At 39.5% G+C, this 19385-nt stretch overlaps 2 protein-coding genes across 3 annotated transcripts; one reads left to right on the plus strand and one right to left on the minus strand.

The window, feature by feature from the left end:
• Positions 1-477: 477 nt before the first annotated feature.
• Positions 478-4724, minus strand: LOC115766793 (tetratricopeptide repeat protein 39B-like). 2 transcript variants are annotated; one of them, XM_030710813.1, is made up of 8 exons: positions 4410-4724; positions 3327-3387; positions 2878-3198; positions 2647-2804; positions 2402-2573; positions 1512-2338; positions 1312-1446; positions 478-704 (listed from the first exon to the last, which is right to left on the minus strand). In XM_030710813.1, the coding sequence occupies exons 2-8, from the start codon at positions 3360-3362 to the stop codon at positions 608-610; spliced, it is 1746 nt and encodes a 581-aa protein (XP_030566673.1). In that variant the 5' UTR covers positions 3363-3387; positions 4410-4724; the 3' UTR covers positions 478-607. The 2 variants fall into 2 exon arrangements, with proteins under 2 accessions (XP_030566673.1, XP_030566672.1); XM_030710812.1 differs by lacking the exon at positions 4410-4724 and adding an exon at positions 3677-3822.
• A 2568-nt stretch (positions 4725-7292) lies between these two features.
• Positions 7293-17205, plus strand: LOC115766792 (ATP-binding cassette sub-family D member). The gene is made up of 8 exons (XM_030710811.1): positions 7293-7999; positions 8640-8738; positions 8803-8942; positions 9013-9185; positions 15294-16165; positions 16239-16328; positions 16392-16517; positions 16605-17205. The coding sequence occupies exons 1-8, from the start codon at positions 7416-7418 to the stop codon at positions 16702-16704; spliced, it is 2184 nt and encodes a 727-aa protein (XP_030566671.1). The 5' UTR covers positions 7293-7415; the 3' UTR covers positions 16705-17205.
• Positions 17206-19385: the final 2180 nt, after the last annotated feature.

Below are 19385 nucleotides of genomic sequence, written 5' to 3' on the forward strand. Positions count from 1 at the left end.
AAATTCAATTGATTTAAAAAATAAAACACTTATATTCATAGATATATATATGCATAATTGTGCTTTTAAGGATGCCGTATCATCACCATTACAAAGTATTTATACTAGAATGCAGATAGCTAAAAATTTATTATAACATCGATCCTACTATTGCACTACATATTATAAACACAATAAACACACCACACATTTTTACAATATGATAATAAAAAATAATAATAAATAAATAAAGTATTCCCCTTATTATTATGCTTACATTATAGAGAAATATTTATACATATAATTAACTGCATGTATATGAAAGAATTACTCTTATAATAAAATAACTACGTACATATAAACTAAATATAATTTATTTAAATTTATGTTTCCCATGCCCAACAACCTGTTGCTCGATTTCAAAAACTCTAGGGCCGGACTTCACGTATCCCATGATTAAACCTAACTACTTACTACTACTACTTACCGTGAATAATATACAAATTATTTATATTGATATTTGCATACTTTATTGACCATCGCCCGATCGTTTAATACAAAATGTAAAATTGAAAAGAAATAAAACAAGAAGTAAAACAATTTAAAAGAGACAGCAAACAAATATTAACTATTTGTGGGTATCCAAGCTGCCATTGAGATCCATGAGAGCCATATGTATCCTAAAGTGTAGTCGAGACTCTAATGCGAATTTTGAGAATTTTTTTCTTAAATGTAAATAGACGAAACATATTAAAAACAAGTAAGAGGCTTAAGTCGGGAGCTACCGACTAGGGAATACCCTGAACCGTCTTCGTTTGCTTCAGCACCATACAAATAAATGTAAAAACAAAATAAATGTTTCATCGATGGTTGCAACCTACTACACCCAAAAGCCAAACCCACAATTGAGTCTTAATGAGAGAAAATACGGATTAAAATAGCAGTACAGAAAGCAATACAATCGCATAATTTTTGTGTTTCTTAACCGATCTTGATGGCATTTTCAACAGCAGATATTATTGTACCATAGAACATTTGTATATTCTTAAAATTGTGGCTTAAATTGGGGGGGCAATATAAATTGGTTTATTTTCTTGATTTATAGCTATCTAGCAACGGGGCAACTTATCGGTTGTCGTACAAACTCGTACAGCGCGGACAGCAGGAGGACCTTATAGGTTCTAACTCGGCTATTGATGCTGATCAAGAATATATATACTTTATAGGGTCGGAGATTCTTCCTTCTGCCTGTTACAAATACATTATATCTCTTTGACCCATTTTTAATGGGTTCAGGGCATAATTAAGTAGGAATAAATTTGATGCATTTACTTGGTATCCTGTAGCATGGATATAGCCAGAGACCGATTTTCCGATGCGTGACAAAGTGCAGCCTCCACGTAAGCGTACGGGATAATAAAGTCATCCTCGACAATGCCACTTTGTGCAATGCACTCACAAAAATCCCTAAGGGAGAGGGTGTACACATTTACATAAAAATCTACGATTATATGTATTTTATGTTTACTTACTGAAGAGCCAACGAGGGTTTGCCCATTTGCACATAACAAGATCCACGTAACAGAAGACATAATGCGCGATTATCGGCGTAGTATAGATTTGTAGCATGGTTTACGCCCGGCTTGTTAACCATGGCGAATTCCGAGTCGATGATTTGTAGAATGCCATCGGCAATCTGGTAATCCTTGCCAATGAATTTGAACATATTCCACAGATACATCAGCTCTATCAGGGGCAAAATCAGACGCTCGTTCTGGCTCTTATATCTTATGGCACGTTTCGCCATAAACTTCTCCATTGGCAACGACTTGCCGGCAAATTTTTGCCTGCACGTGGGCACCTCCGTCATCAATTTATCAATTTGCTCCAGATTGTCAGCTGATCCTGGGGACGACATTAATTTGATAGCAGCCAATTGATAGGCGTATATCGTGCGCGACCAATTGCTCTGCTCGAGCAATTGGTTGGCATAAAATTGGGCTTTATCCCATTTCTGTTGTATACAATTTATCCAGAGTAGTTCCCAAAAGCTCAAATAGTGAAATTGGGGCCAAACATCCTGCGATTTCCAAGAACGCAAATACCAGGACTCAGCTCCCGCCAAATTTCCATTGACCAACTCAAATCGTCCTTTAAAGAAGAGCATCCAAACGCTGTTCGGGTACTTGGCCAATTGGGAGGTAAGTATCTGGTCGCATATGCTCAGATCCTCAAGGGAATGCCTTTCGCTGAGCATGGGCAACACCATCAAATGGTAACCGAGCAAGGATAAAGCACAAAGTATTTGCCGCAATCCGTTCTCCTGGTACCCTGTACGCAGATCGTGTAGGCTATCGTTCTAAATGGGATTACTTTACATATTGTCGCTCTATTTTTTAAATTATATGTTATTCAAGCTTACCCGTTTTGAAGAGAATCCTATAAATTGCAGTATTTTAACAATGCGAACCGGCAGCATGGACATCATTAAGTTAAACGTGCCGATACCCATGTGTACTCCGCTACTAAAATGATTTCTCACATTCATTGAGCTAGAATCCCACTTGCGATGCTTCATTATTTGTGCACAGAACCTCAAAAAAAAAAATAATTCATAAATTTGAATACAACAAAAATCTAAATCTCTTCTCTGGCAGAACGTGATACCTGAAGCAATTATAGCACTGCCGGACTTGCAGACTGCCCCGGATTAGTCCGCTGAGGTTCTCGTCCTCGATAAAGGTGAGCAGAGCGCTCATCAGGAGCACTTCGGCCATGCAGAGCTCAGCATGGCATTCCAGGTCTGTGAGGGTGTTGAAGTTTTTCTGAAAGTAGGATTATGTGTAAATTATTATATACACTATAAATGCAATTATGTATATATTAGTAAAGATTCACCTTCTTAAATGTATTGCCAATCGATTCCGTTAGGGTGTTTTTCTTTCGAAAACGTTGACAGAGTTCGACACACTTTTTCAGCTCTGCCGATGCCTCATCAATATGCTCAAAGGTTAGCATTGCCTCCAGAAATGAAAATGTGGCCGTACCCATTGAATGGTATAGACTCGAACCGGCAAACGGCTTCAACAAAGTTCGAGCTTCTTCGAACTTGTTGTCAAAGAAATAATCTATAGCTAGCTTTGCTTCCTCCAGCGAAGTTTTTAGGTCCATTTCAAAGGGCGTCATATCCAATTGCTCGGAGCGTGCATCAAAAAATTCCTAAATGTATTATTATTATAATTATTACCTTATTTATTTTTTTTTATGTATTTAACAGAACAATTAAAATAAAATCAATACACAAGAATTTTGATTATAGTTAACTTCTATTAAATGTTTTTTCTTACCTCAGAATCGCATTCGGATTTGTTGCCGTCGTCCATGATATTCGATTTTGTTGCGACCTTTCTTTACGTTTTCATAAAATGATATATATAATTATATTTACAAAAAAATCATATTCAAATTATAATTATATGATTATTATAAATTCAGCTCGAAGAAGTTGGCAAGCAAAATGTTTTCAAGTGTCCGTTCCACTTCGCAAGGAATTTTACTAATCTGAAAATTATTTTCTATATATGTATGTAGGTGTATGTATATGTTTGTAGGTTTGGACGCGTTTATCCTTATGAATAGCATTTGTAAGTGCATTTGTAGGAAATGACAAATTTAGAAACCCATAAATTGTTATTACCTATTGTCAATTAGAATATGTACTTAATATTCTTAGGTGCATATATAATAATGCGTTTGAATTGCTTTCTCAACTCAAAACTATTGACTCGAGTCGGTTTTTATTCAGAAAATCCGGTGTTACGGCTCAGATCCAACAGTTTCTGATTCACTGATTTACTTAAACGTGTAAAAGCGAATTATATACTCAATACAGAATACAGAATACACCCATATACATATGTATGTACAGATTTATACATAAGAACACATGTTAATTTAGTTACGCTGACTACATCTCAACTCTTACATTTAAAAATATCCAGTTTTGCATGTACTTGTATATACATACACATACATATGTACATATTTAGTTGCATATGAATAGAAATAATTGTTTTGTTTATGACAATAAAGTACAATACATCTAAAAGTTGCAGGCATATGTACATGCATGAATACTAACAATTTTATGGGCTTGAAAGCATCATGTTCTTACATGTAGATACGGTACATTATACATGTATATATGTATGAAAGGAAGTGCATGCATTTATTTTGATTGTGACATCAAAAGAAAAACGGAAAACTAAGCTAGTCCCGTAGTAAGTACATAAGTACATACAACATTAAGCTTTAAGCTTTCGCATTGTTCGGTCGTGTTTTTGTTGCGTTGCCATGCTTGGGCAGAATTTAATAAATAATTTAGTGGTTTATATATATACATATTTATATTGAAATTGTAATAGTTTTACTTTTAACAATTGTGTATCCGAGTGCTTTGTTAAAGTATGTTTATTGAAATTGTTAATTCCATTCCCCGTACGCTGATTCAGTTATGCATTGTTTTGTCTTTATCTGCGCGTCGTTATTCAAGCTTTTCGCAAGAAAATATTTTGTAATCGAGACATACGAATTACAGTACATAGAGAACATAGAGAAAACAAAGTGCAAAACAAATACTATCACGTAAAAGCACAACATTTGTGCACACACCGTAAAACATATGTACCCGTCGAATCAGCTGTTCGAACACGACAAAAAGCTGAAGGCTTTAAGATTCGCGGCAGTCACTTTGCTCTCATAAACAAAAGAATAATATTTAAATCAACAAAGTCTTTACGTATGTGTATGTATATGTATATTCACGATCATGCAATTTACTCACGCTTATGCATTGGGAGGTCGATATTTTGAACTACCTGGACCTGAATTTGTGTACAGTTGAAAATATAGAAAAGTTCTAACCGGTGTGGTGCCTGCTTGACGCATAGTGTCATATTCGACCCCATAAAGAATATACAAATAAATTAAGTACGTCTTTTAGCTGGCCATAGGAAAAAAGGTCAAAAATAAAGTGTTTGTCGGAAAAACATTTTTGTTTTTCAAGATATTTCAACCAAACTTGGCAGTTACGAGCTTCAATATGCTCGTAATATATTTGCGATTCCTTTTTCGCATTTATTTATCTATATAGCTATTTATCATATAGCTTCAATGGAAACAATCGGTCGGAAATAACCATTTTTATTTACAGAATATATACACGGCCCAAAAAACATAAAACAGCTTCTTTCGACGTTTCTTAATATTAAAGTAAGAACAGTGTGCCCAGAGTATGTGACCATAGATATACGTATTTATTTTGCTTATAGTTGGTGAGCCCGTTTAAGATTATATAACATTATAATAAAAAACTGTTATTTTGACAATGTTAAATTTTAACTCGGATTTTAGAGTTTCAAAAAGTTTTCAGTTGCCGTTTCCTTTTAATATAATTTACTTAAGATTATTTATGTTTATGTTTATGCATAAATTCAAGAATATATAATCTTTCAATATAATTTATATTAATACATTTTATATTTTAGGGGAACACGTGTTTTCTTTATTTGCATTTTTGAAAAGTTGATTTTAGAAAATAAAATAAAATAAAAAAAATTTAATAAATTCCAACATTCTAAGAGCTTCGTGCCTAAACGGCAGTAAGTAGCAAAGTTCAACTGTCGTCAATTTCTATCAACTTCCGTTGGCTAATCAGAAAAATATTCGTTCCTAAGCCGATTGCTATTCTTATCAGAATAAAGCCTATTTTTGTATACCTTTCTTTCATATTTGTTAGGCCATTTATCTATATAAGCGTGTAATCCAATTTGCTCGAGACCAGGGTGCAAAATTCGAATAACAAAATTGATCTGCTTACCTTAATATTCCAAAATTTTAGTGGATTTTTCGGGAAAAGTTTAACGGACTCGAGATGACATTTCCGACCTTACACAGACGGCAGGCAGACACCACGTAGTTCATTTGACTGATTCTGTCCAACTTACCCATTTAATTTGGAAGCTGTCGTCAACTTCGTACATATGCTTCTTTTTGCAGTAGGGTATATTTATTTTGGAATCGATCGAATCGGCTGAATAATATTGTCTAAGAACCTTATTTATGTTTTGAGAATCGCGCAGAACGGCGCCCGTTAATTTTAATTACATTTTTCATTAACTAAAATTACATCTACATGGACCCTTGAATTTTTGAGAATCGTAGAGATAGACGATTATTATTATCAATTCATTCAGTCATAGCTATGTTTCATTCCTTCGTTTTTTTTGCCACGATCTCTATATCATGGCTGGGTTCAGGGTACCTCCTAGTCGGACACTTCCTACTAGGGAACACTTAATTTTTAATGAATCTACTACATAAGATAATCTGGATCCACATAGATGAGGTCAGCCCAAAATACATTTAACTCTTGCATTGGGTTCGCTTTGAAGCTGACCTTAGCCATGCCGATGCGAAATTGTTTGAATTATCGCGATTTGAACCCGGAAAGAAGTACGAAAAATGCGTTTGTTCTTGCGGCTAATCTAATCTCTAATCCAGGCGCGTTATCAACTTCATTGATTAGTTAATTGAAGCTTACAAAATTTTTGGTACTTATCGTTTGGGTTATTTTATAATTCTCGGGCGTGTTAGTGTGAATAAGCCCTTGGTTCCATTTTGGTGAAACCCAACACCATAAAACATACCGAGTCCATTTGAATGTATTATTTTTATTGAGATTGCGAGCTAGTCAAGACCTTTAGCATACACGTAAGTAATCGCATTACCAGATGCCAGTTATTTAAGCCAAGCAATAGAATCGGCATAGACTAGTTCTGTGCAAGGTTCGCTATGGTTGTTATAGACCTGCGATGATATTTTAGCTTCTACTAATTCTAATTCCACTAATTGTACGCCGTAAAATGTGAATTTTAATCTGATATTGTGGCCTTCTAGAATTCAAAATTATAGGCGGTCGGAACTCGTGCTGTATGTGCTTGAAGAGGATAACCCTCCTTTAAAATAAATAAGTCTAGTAATTTTAATTAATGTGCATGTCGCATATAAAAATCCAACAGGTTGATCAATATTTAAACAATATATTTTATTAACTATATACAGCTTAAGTTTTGAAAATATTTATGTTCAGTTAACAAACAAAAAATACCCTGAATCCCGCACTAAACCATCCTTAGCTTCGGGTTTTATTGTCCGAGTTTCAAAATTCGGGGCTTAAATAAACTTTAACTTAAACTTTTTCCAATATTCTGATAATTGTTTTATGTGAGCTGTTTTTTTAAATTTAATTTCAGTGTAAAAATTAAAATACCGTTCTGAGTTGTGTGTTTCCCCAAAAAAAAAAAACACGCACAATTTGGCGTTAGCTAACTCGATATATTAAATACATATTAAATAAATCGTAATTGGATGTAAATATGACCGTCTTCTCGAAATATGTCGACCGTATAGCGGAAAAATATGAACAATCCGGACTTTCAAAGCAGGCATTCAGTTACGCCCTGGTGGGAACGGCCCTATTTGCATTAACTATTAAGGTAACAGTTCCATATATTAAAAATATCAAATGCACAAAGGATCAAAATGGAAAATCGAATGTCGGCAAGGGTGCGCTCGATGCTACGGACGAGGAGTCCAAGTTGGCCGAGGCCGAGAAACTGCTGGTGGAGCAGCAATTGAAGATGAAAAATAAACAAATGTTGGAGCCGGGCCTAAATAAGGAATTTCTTAAGCAGCTTGGCATGCTGGTTAGGATCATGATACCGCAAAAGCTGTGCTATGAAACTGGACTCCTTACCGTACACACCTTGTGCCTAATATCCCGGACATTCCTCAGTATTTATGTGGCGGCATTGGAAGGAGCTATTGTTAAGTTTATTGTGCGCAAGGATGTGAAACAGTTCGCTCTTGTATTGATGAAATGGTTTGGCATTGCCATCCCAGCCACATTCGTTAATTCCATGATACGATTTCTGGAGAGTAAACTAGCTTTGGCTTTTCGGTAAGTACCAGAGTCCTACAACGGGTCAACAGAAACACGTTTTGGGTATTCCAAAAATGATATAGCTCGAACGAGTCCACTACTCATATCTCCATGCTCTGAACCCAGTGAAAATGTAAGAAACAGGCAGAGAAAGGAACATCTCCGAGCCTTTAATGTATATACGTATATATTCCTAATTAACAACAGTCGAGTCGATCTAACACTGTATGTCGGTCGATTTCAGAACCAATTATTTTATATTGGTAGAGACTTCAAATTTTTAATCTTCTGCTATCTGCACAGTACGAGCTTGTTCCCGATTATCGATAACTTGCGTCGTTTTCAAGTAATCGATAAAAATAGAAAAACTCTTATTTTGAGGAAATCTCTTAGGTATTAAGAGACCAAACTTGAGATTCTACAATAATATACACATTCATTTTATACACCACCATAGTTATAAATCAAATAACTAATCCATTTGAAGTATCATTATTCAGGGTATCCCCTAGTCAAGAACTACTCACTAGAATCAGCTCGAGCTGTTCAAATTACAGACAGATTTATTTGATTAACTTTATCAGTAGGGTCTCATATATAATATATATAATTATATATTTCAATATGTACATCTTTAAACATTGCCTACTTCGAACAGGACTCGTTTGGTGCGTCACTCGTATCGATTGTATTTCAAAAATCAAAACTACTATAGAGTATCGAACCTGGACGGACGCATCGAGAATGCGGATCACAGGTAAAACAATAAACACACATGTTTTCTAATGTATAATGCTATAATAATTATAACAATTTTACAGACTTACCGAGGACATTTCAGTGTTTGCCAGCTCTGTGGCCCATTTGTATAGCAGCTTGACTAAACCTTGTTTTGATCTAATGTTAATTGGCTTGGCATTAATGCGCTCCTCCAGAAAGATGAAGGCCAATATCTTATCAGGCAATTTTTACGATGCGACTGCTTTTTAGTTCTTTTACTAAATCTATGATTGTTGCTTTCATATTTAAAGGCCCGGCTCTGTCAGTGAGTGTCATTGCGCTTACCGCTCACATATTACGTATTGTGTCGCCGAAATTTGGACAACTGGTCTCGGAGGAGGCGAATCGTTATGGCTATCTAAGGCATATCCATTCACGGATTATAACAAATGCAGAGGAAATTGCATTTTACGGAGGACACAAGGTATGTACGTGGGGGTACGATTGATTGTGTACCGATTGACAATTAGTTTGTAGAATTAATGCTTACATTTTATTTAAATATTATTTAATATATAATTTTAAATATGCTTTTAATTTGCATATGGTATATGGTATATATATGGCAAACATAGCCAGTTTGTACACACATGTATGCATGCTGGTTTCGAATATATGCAAACATGCATGCATGCGCACATGTAAGAATACATGTTCGGATACCTACATGAATGCATGCAATCATGCATACACATACATACTTATAATGTTACCAGTTTGTACACACATGTATGCATGTTGATTTCGAATATATGCAAACATGCATGCATGTGCACATGTACGACATACATTAGTAGATGCATGCATGCATTCATGCATACACACATGCATACATATAATTTTACCAGCTTGTACACACATGTGTGAATGTTGATTTCGAATATATGCAAACATGCATGCATGTGCACAAGTAAGACATACATAAGTACATACATGCATGCATGTATACATACATACATCCATACATACGTACATACGTACAGACATATGTACATACACACATATGTACATGGAGGAAAGCACCTGATAGAAATTCGTTATACTTAAATTTGCAGCATAGCGACAAATCAGTTTGGTCTGCGTTTGGTATTAGAAAACAAGAATGCATGCATACATATATACATAAATGCATACTTACATGCATGCATACACAAACACACACGTGCCCACACACACACACACACACTCAGCCGTGTGGTAAGCGGCCTATAGAATACTACCACAGCTAGTCATTGCTTGTCGTATGAGGCGACTGAAAATGACACGGGGATGTAAGTGCCCGGAGAGGTGCCTCTTGCAGGCGAAAAGATTCTGAACGCCATTAACCTGGAAATGGCCAGATCGATTCCGTTCCGTGGTAATTAAAGCAACTCGTGACCTCCGGCTGTGGCCAGGTACCCCCTGGGTAGGCGCTGCACACCCGTGACGCGCCTAGCTAACACGAGAAGGCGACTGAGACTGAGACCAGTAATGTCTCAGGCTGCGAACTCTGGACAACCACACACGACTAGACGACCCCTGGGCTGACAGTATTCTAGCATCTCAGTAAGCGGAGTGAAATCTGGCCGAAATGACTGCTAGGCTAATGCTGTTACCGCCCCCGTCCCGTTAAAACATGGCAAATCTCCAAGCACGCTCCTCGTATCGTCGCCATTTAGTTGGCAGTATAGGTTCAGATGTAATATTCCTGATTAACGCGGATCTGGCTCTGAACACTCGACCCCATGAAGGCGGGTGTCAACCCTCGCATGGCCTCACTGCTTGTAAAGACAACCATGAGATTATAACGCGACTGTACAACGGACAAGGACAACGGCTTAGGAGTTGGGACCCACCAAAATGAGTAATATCCAAACCCCACAAACGAAGGAGAGCTGTGATGCTTTTGCAAAGAGCAGCAGAATGGTGAGATCACCAGTAGATGGAGCAACAGCCGTCCCCGCAGAGACGAACTCAGAGCGGGACCAAACCACGGCAACTCAGAGCAGCTCAGCACTCCGGGAACTCGGGCACGAGATCTCAAAGCTGGTAGACATGCTCGAAGATGGCAAGCGACGCTCCATACACCAGCCCATGCAAGACTCAATAGAGAGCATCAGAGTGCTCTACGAGCTGGCGGCCATCCAGCTACACGACGAAGGAGCCAAGGAGGTAATCAGGACGCACCAGTCGTGTCAAACCTCGCCTCTTTTCAGGACGACGGTAGACGTCAAGCGGAAGCAGGCCACGGTACGGACGCCCCAAACTAAGCGAATCCGAGGGCCAGTCGGTAACCAGGCTACCGTAACAACGGTGCAGGAGACACCGAGCCCCAAAGCGGACGGCGACAAGTGGAAGGAGGTCACCCACAAAAAAAGGAAGGAGGTCACCCGGAAAAAGAGCAAGGGATTGCTTAAGGAAAAGACGCGACCGGATGCTATAGTCATCTCGGCAAAAGGTGAAGCGAGCTACTCAGAGATACTGAGAAAAGTTAAAGCCGATGAGAAACTGGGCGAGCTCGGAAAAGCGGTGTCAAAAATAAGGAGGACACAAAAAGGAGAACTGCTACTTCAGCTTAGGAATTCGGGAGAGAATACCACAGCATTTAGGAGCCTGGTGGGCGAAACGCTAGGCGAAAATGCAGAGGTCCGGACGCTGTCCCACCGAGTCTCCATTGAGTGCAAGGACCTGGACGAGATCACGACCAGAGAGGACATATGCGAGGCGATGAGGGGTCAAATCCAAATATTGGACATAACCCCAGAGAATATTAGCCTCCGTAAGTCGTATGGCCAAACACAAACGGCGACTATAAGACTACCAGCGGAAAGCGCAAAAAAGGCCCTCTCGGTAGGTTTCCTGAAAGTTGGCTGGGTCAACTCAAGAATCCGCGAGCGGATAAACATCACCAGATGTTTCAGATGCCTCGAGTTTGGCCACCTTGCAAGACACTGCAAGAGTGAACTGGACAGATGGAATCTGTGCCGACGATGCGGAGGAAAGGACCATCTGGCTAAGGACTGCAAACAAGAGCCACAGTGCATGCTCTGCAAGGACAGGAAAAATGACCCCAATCACATTGCCGGTAGCGGCAGATGCCCCGTGTTTAGGAGCGCCCTGGCCAACAGAAAATGAAGTTCACTCAGTTAAACCTCAACCACTGCGAGGCTGCTCAGGCCCTGCTGTCGCAAGCAACACGGGAGAGAAACACTGACGTCGCAATAATCTGCGAGCCATACAAGCCTATCGCAGGAAGCGGCTGGGTGGCAAGTAAATGCGGAAAAGCGGCCATCTGGTCCCTCAACTCATCGCTCCAGGAAGTCAGAGCATCACACGAAGGATTCGTCAGAGCGAAAATTAATGGAATCACCATTTACAGTTGCTACGCACCCCCAAGCTGGGAACTGCGGCGGTTCCAAAACATGCTGGAGGAAATATCAGAAGACGCTCGCAACAGAGCTCCCCTCGTCATAGCAGGAGACTTTAACGCCTGGGCCATGGAATGGGGAAGCAAGGAAACCAACGCGAGAGGGACCACCCTGCTAGAAGAGTTCGCGGCGATCGACCTGGGCCTTGCAAACGACGGGCAGGAGCTCACGTACTGCAAGGCCGGTAGAGGCTCTATTATAGACCTCACCCTGCTCAGCAGCTCACTCCATAGGCTAACCACATGGAAAGTCAGCAATGAATTCACATTCAGCGACCACCAAGCAGTGCATTTCGAGATCCACGGGAGAGGACGGAGAAAACAGCAGCCCAAAACAACAGGCCCCAAATGGAAGGACAGCTGCCTAGACAAGGAAACATACACGGATTCCCTACGCCATGCTCGATGGACTGGGGCCACGGAGTCAGCAGAAGACATGGCACGGCAGCTTATGGAAAACATCTCGGACGCGTGCGACTTATCCATGCCCAGGAGGAAGCCAAACAGAAGAGGAGCACCTTGCTACTGGTGGAACGAGGAAATCAGCGACCTAAGGAAGGCCTGCCTACGCGCTAGAAGACGCTCCCAACGAGCCCGAGGCCGCCCAGACTTTGCATCTAGGCTGGATGACCTGCGGGCAGCCAAGCGATACCTCAAAAGAAGTATCAAACAAAGCAAATCCAGCTGCTTCCAGCAAATATGCGACGAGGCCGACGTAAACCCGTGGGGCACGGCGTATAAGGTAGTCACGAAGAAGATACGCAGCCAGCGAACAACCCGTGTGACCTGTCCTACCGCACTCGCCACTATAGTTGAGGCACTGTTCCCCCATCACCCAAGATTGGAGGTCGTCAGCCGCTCACGAAGCACGGAACTGGTGCAGCAGGTGTCGACAGACGAAGTGGTAGTGGCAAGCAAGAAGCTAGACGACAAAAAGGCTCCAGGACCAGATGGGGTGCCAAACAAGACGCTAAAGTTAGCCATGCTGACGAAACCCGACGCCTTCGCCGAGACATACAATAGATGTCTGCAGGACGGTGTATTTCCCAAGAGATGGAAGCGACAGAAATTAATCCTCCTACCGAAAGGGGATAAGCCAATAGAGGAACCCTCGGGATACAGGCCAATCTGCCTACTGGACACGGCGGGAAAGGTTCTGGAGAGGATCGTGTACAACCGACTAATAAGAGTGGTTGAAGAGAAAGAGGCCCTGTCCAAACAGCAATACGGATTTCGTAAGGCTAGATCTACGGTCGACGCAATTAAGGCGGTGGTAGATATTGCTACTAAAGCAATAGAGGGTACCCGATGGAGGTGGGGAGAGAAGGAGTACTGCGCGGTGGTTACGTTGGACATCCGCAACGCCTTTAACTCAGCAAGCTGGTCTCGAATACTGGAAGCCTTAGACCGAATAGGGATACCGTCCTCCCTTTTCCGTATAATATCCAACTGCCTGTCCGATCGACTATTAACTTATGATACGGAAGACGGTACTAGGAGTTACATGGTCACAGCAGGGGTCCCACAGGGGTCGGTCTTGGGACCACTCCTGTGGAACATAATGTACGACGAGGTGCTCAGAGTACAATTGCCCCAGGGATGCAGAATCATAGGATTCGCAGATGATCTGGCCCTATTAGTGGTGGGCAAAGAAATAAAAGAAGTAGAAGCGGCAGCGAATGCAGCCATAAGGATCGTGGCCAGCTGGATGCGTGGCGCTAGCCTGGAGCTGGCAGGCCATAAAACAGAGGCTGTGCTTATCACAAGTCGCAAGATAGTTGAGTTTGCTAGATTTCAGGTAGACAGCGTTAGTATCGAGTCAAAGGCTTCCATCAAGTATCTGGGGGTCATGTTAGACAACAGGCTTAGCTTTCGTCCTCACGTAGAGTATGTTAGCCAGAAAGCGGCAAAAATGCAGGCGGCCCTTTCAAGGATGCTACCAAACATAGGAGGACCAAGAGCAGGTAGACGCCTACTCCTCGCGAGAGTTGTAGCCTCCGTGCTGCTCTATGCTGCACCGATATGGGCATCAGCAGTCGCAAGCCAGAAAGGCCTCAGAAGGAAAATGTCAGTCCCCTACAGGCTAAGCGCACTCCGCACTATCTCTGGATTCCGGACGGTGTCGGACGAGGCGGCCACAGTATTGGCAGGCATGCTGCCGGTAGATATATTGGCCAAGGAAATGGAGAACATATTCAATGCACGAATAGCGACAGGCGAAGCTGTCTCAATAGACGTCATCCGACGGTCGGAGAGAGCTAAATCAATGGCAACTTGGCAGGAGAGATGGAACACGGCGAACAAGGGGAGATGGACACACAAACTAATCCCCAATCTGGAGCAATGGATTAGGAGACGGAACGGAGAAATTAACTTCCACCTAACGCAGTTTTTTACTGGACACGGCGGGTACAGGAAGTATCTCCACAGGTTCAGGCATGAGGACACCCCGGAGTGTCCGACATGCCCAAATTTGGACGAAGACCCGGAACACGTGCTGTACCAATGCTCGAGGTATAGAGACGCAGTAGGCTCTGTACCCCCACCTGAGGGACTAGTAACGTTCATGCTGGAAGGAGAGGACAACTGGAGGAATATAAGTCAGCTGATAATAGGCATCCAGAGGGATCTGAGACGATGCGAAAAGGAGCGACGAATAATGGAGACTGCCTAAAATAGGCAACCCATCCCCGCGAAGTAATACTTTGCGGTGATCCCGCGGGGAATGTGGTGTGTGAGTGGGGGGTGAGTTTAGTACGTAGGTGTTGACGGAGTCAGCGAATCGTGCATACGGTTGGCCGGGCCATCAGTATCTTACGAAGATTTTCACCTCCATGCCGTAAGCAAAAAAAAAAAAACACACACACACACACACACACACACACACACATACATACATACATACATACATACATACATACATACATACACACACACATAACCACACACACACATTTAAATAATACTTTAATCCCTTCGTATAAAATAATTGTAAATATGGTATATGTGATTCAAACTGTGAATATTGAATATCTGCTTTTGAATCCTATTATTTGCAAACTTTACAAAATGTAATAATTATGCAACAATAAAATTTTGTTTTTTTTCTTTGTTTTTAACAATTAGGTGGAGTTGCAGCAGCTGCGCACCGCATACAATCGACTCGTGAATCAAATGAATAGCATATTTAGCCAAAAGCTTTGGTTTATAATGCTGGAGCAGTTTTTCATGAAATACGTATGGTCCGGCACTGGAATGGTAATGGTTTCCCTGCCAATATTAACAGGTGCGGCTGCATCAAAAAACTCAAATAATACTCCCATAACCGCCGAGGTCAACGACTCGAGTGTGAGCGAACGTACCCAATATTTGACGACGGCCAGAAATCTGCTCATATCGGCAGCGGATGCTATCGAGCGTCTGATGTCCTCCTACAAGGAGGTTGTGGCATTGGCCGGATACACTTACCGGGTGGCTGGAATGTTGGATGTTTTCGAGGAGACCGCACAGGGAATTTACAGCAAGGCCACCCTGGTCGAGAATGAGGAAATGAACGGCATCATTGAGTTCCGCGATGGCAAGCCGATAGCCAAGGGTCGCATTATTTACACGGATGATCCCGGCAATATGTCGATCAGTCTCCGGTCTGTACCGGTCGTTACCCCCAACTGTGATATTGTTGTGCCAAGTTTGACTCTCTGCATTGAGCCCGGAGTGCATCTATTGATAACGGGCCCCAATGGCTGTGGCAAATCCAGCCTGTTCCGCATTCTAAGCGGACTCTGGCCAATCTATGCCGGAGAGCTGCATATACCGCGTCCTGTCGAAAACAAGCCCTGCATGTTTTACATCCCCCAGCGACCTTATATGTCCATTGGCAGCTTATGTGATCAAATCATATATCCGGATACGCGGGAGGACATGAAACGTAAAGGCATCACCGAAAATGAACTAATGAACATTCTAAAATTGGTCACGCTTGAGCATATTGCGCAACGGTAAGTAAATATTAATGAAATAAAATAAAATAAAAAATATTAAAAACTATTAATAAAATATGTATGCTTACAGTGACAGCTTTGATGTTGTGCGCGATTGGAAGGACATTCTCTCCGGAGGAGAAAAACAACGAATGGCCGTGGCTCGTCTATTTTATCACAAGTTAGTATAAAATGGATTTCTGTATTGATATTGTGATTATTACTTAACCCGTCTTTTTTAAAGGCCGCGTTATGCACTTCTCGACGAGTGTACGAGTGCAGTGTCCATTGACGTTGAGAGCTCGATTTATGACATTGCCAAGAAGATGGGCATCACGCTTCTGACAATAACACATAGACCAACCCTGTGGTAAGATATATAAAATAAAATAGTAAACACATAATTATATATACGTATTAAGTACTTATTTGATGTATTTTGTGATGTATTTAATAGGAAGTTCCACACGCATATTCTTGAGTTTGACGGTCAAGGAAGCTGGAAGTTCAGGAAAATGGATCCCAATGAGAAGCAAAAGGAGAAGTTCATTCACTAATATCCGAATTACATATGGAAAAAACGCTCAAGTGAATAAAGACTATAGAGAGTGTCAGAAGAAGTATAGCGTTACGGTTTAGAAAACAATCGAAAAATCGAATGTTTAGAAATGTACAGGGTGTCTTCCTGTCGGACACTTGTTTTATTATGGTCATTTAGCATAGAAGTTCAGGAAAAATATATCCTAATAAGAAAAATCTTTCATTCGCCAATATCCTTGTTAAGTATTAATAACCCTAGAATGAATAAAGGCTATACATATACGGAATTCGATTTCGACAATCGATTTCAATTTATCGTTGAACTATTTTCGGACATAGGTATACAGAGATATGTACATATTGCGTGAATTATTTAAAGAATGTGTATATGGTGGTATGTGTAGTCGGTAAATATAACTTTAATTCCAATTTATAATTATTTAGATTTATATTGTTAAAGATAAGATTTGTCCAGCCCAGAGAAATAAATTAATTATTCGATTTTCATACAAAATAAGCATTAACTATTCTTACTGTACGCTATACGCTGTGTTGTCTTTATACCCTGAACCTATTAAAAATGGGTAAAAAGGGTATATTGTATTTTTGCAAAATGTAAATGTATGTAACAGCCAGAAGGAAGCATCTCCGACCCCATAAAGTATATATATTTTTGATCAGCATCAATAGCCGAGTCGATCTAGCCATGTCCGTCTGTCTGTCCTTCCGTCCGTCCGTCTGTCCGTATGTATGAACGCAAGGATATCAGAACCTATAAGAGCTAGAGACTTGAAATTTTAGATGTTGGTCTTCCTAGTGCCTGCGCAGATCGATAATCGATAACTTGCCCCGTTTCCAAGTAATCGATCAAATTCGATATCGACATCCTGTTTTTTGAGAATTTTTGGTAAATAATAAGAGCTAGAGTCACCAAACTGGACATGTAGCTTCTAGAATAGTATTTATATTTGCATTTAGTTTTCGAAGAAGAGGGTTTAGAGTATCCCTTAGTCGCGAGCTCCCGACTAGGACCTCTTACTTGCTTTTATCTAAATACCTGCAATATTACTGTAGTTACAAGTCAATGACATCATTACAGAATGTTCCATTTCAGTCGCCGTCCATCATAACTCTCATGAAGCTGTATGGGGAAAGTGAAGAAGAGTGGTTTGCAGTTAAAAAAAAACGTTATTTTCATCCGAATTTTATATTTGTTAGATTCGTTTACAATATACAATAAGATTCACAATAACTTCTTAGTTAATAACTTTAAATATTTATTAGGTTCTTGCTTTCGGCATTATTCAAAAACATCAACCATGCGTAGACAATTTTATTTTTAATTCAATACTTTGTATTTTTATGTTAATATGTATATCATACATCCAAGTTAATATGTATATTATATAGATTATATGTATGTATATACATATGTAACAAAAATGTCTTGTTATTGTCCGGAACTCACAACTACAGATTTATTGTCAATTTTTTATGCATCAACACATTTGCATACTGTATTTTTTTGTATGTATGCTTGTGTGTGTGTTTGTGTGTGAGTGAGTGTGTATGGGTAAATTGCCCTTATTCAATACTTGTACACAATAGTATCTATACAATAGAGTACATAACGGTTAATAAAATCAGGCATACTTGCAATAATTGTGTATATAAGTATATAGGTATTTTAAAGTTTCTTGATATTAAATACTCGCTTTATTAAATATTACACATTGTTGAGCCAAGAAATGGTACATAGTTGATTAGTACACAATCATTAGTCTCTTATTAATATAGGTAGCACAAGTACTTTGGATAAGTTCGATATGTTAAATTGACATTTACTTTATATAATAAGTGACATTTCCTGAATTGATATTTATACAAAAGGCTGACCAAATTTAGTGTGCAACGAGTAGCAAAAACCATAAACTAGGCAAAATTAAACCATTACATAATGCAAATTAAATGTTTCTTTTATTTATATTTTTTGGTTTTTTTTTAATGATCATTTTGATTGTTTTAAGTTAAGTAGTTAACGTGTTTTTAGTTCAGGCACAGTTAGATCATACACATATGTATGTAGGTATTACCATACCAGGTGTCTGTATAAGAAACAACTAGCTAATACATTGATCGCATTATATGTAAATAATAAAAACAATATATTTTTGCTGAAATTTTTATAGGGATACTCTTTTTGAGCCGCCTATTGCCATATTTATTTATGTACTAGGCTTTTTAAAAACCAGTTATCGTCAATTGTTCGTACCTTGTTTTAAATCTGTCTAGGGATACGAAATTTGCTTTGGCATTTATTTTGTGTATACTGATGATTGTTTTTATATTGGAAGCATTTGATTATTTTTAAATAGGAAATTAAAATAAATATGAATATACATTCACGTCGAATATTTAATTGTAAGATATTGGTGTAATTCTTGGCAAGGTTTTTGGTAGTAGTTATTTTTTTTTTTTTGAGTATGGAAATTTAAAATAGAAATTTGACCAAGCAATATGTGATATCAAATGATTTTTTACATTTTACATTAGACACGTATGGTTATTGCGAAAATAATTTGTCGGGATTAACAAAGATTGTGAGGATTTTCAAGATTGTTATATTTGGGTAACAGGCTCTTTTGTGTATAGAAAAATACATACATTTGATATTGATATTTATATTTATAGAATATAC

The sequence above is a fragment of the Drosophila novamexicana genome, unplaced genomic scaffold (genome assembly GCF_003285875.2).
Source record: "Drosophila novamexicana strain 15010-1031.04,08,12 unplaced genomic scaffold, DnovRS2.1 tig00001222-arrow-arrow-pilon, whole genome shotgun sequence".
In the NCBI taxonomy this organism is placed as follows: domain Eukaryota; kingdom Metazoa; phylum Arthropoda; class Insecta; order Diptera; family Drosophilidae; genus Drosophila; species Drosophila novamexicana.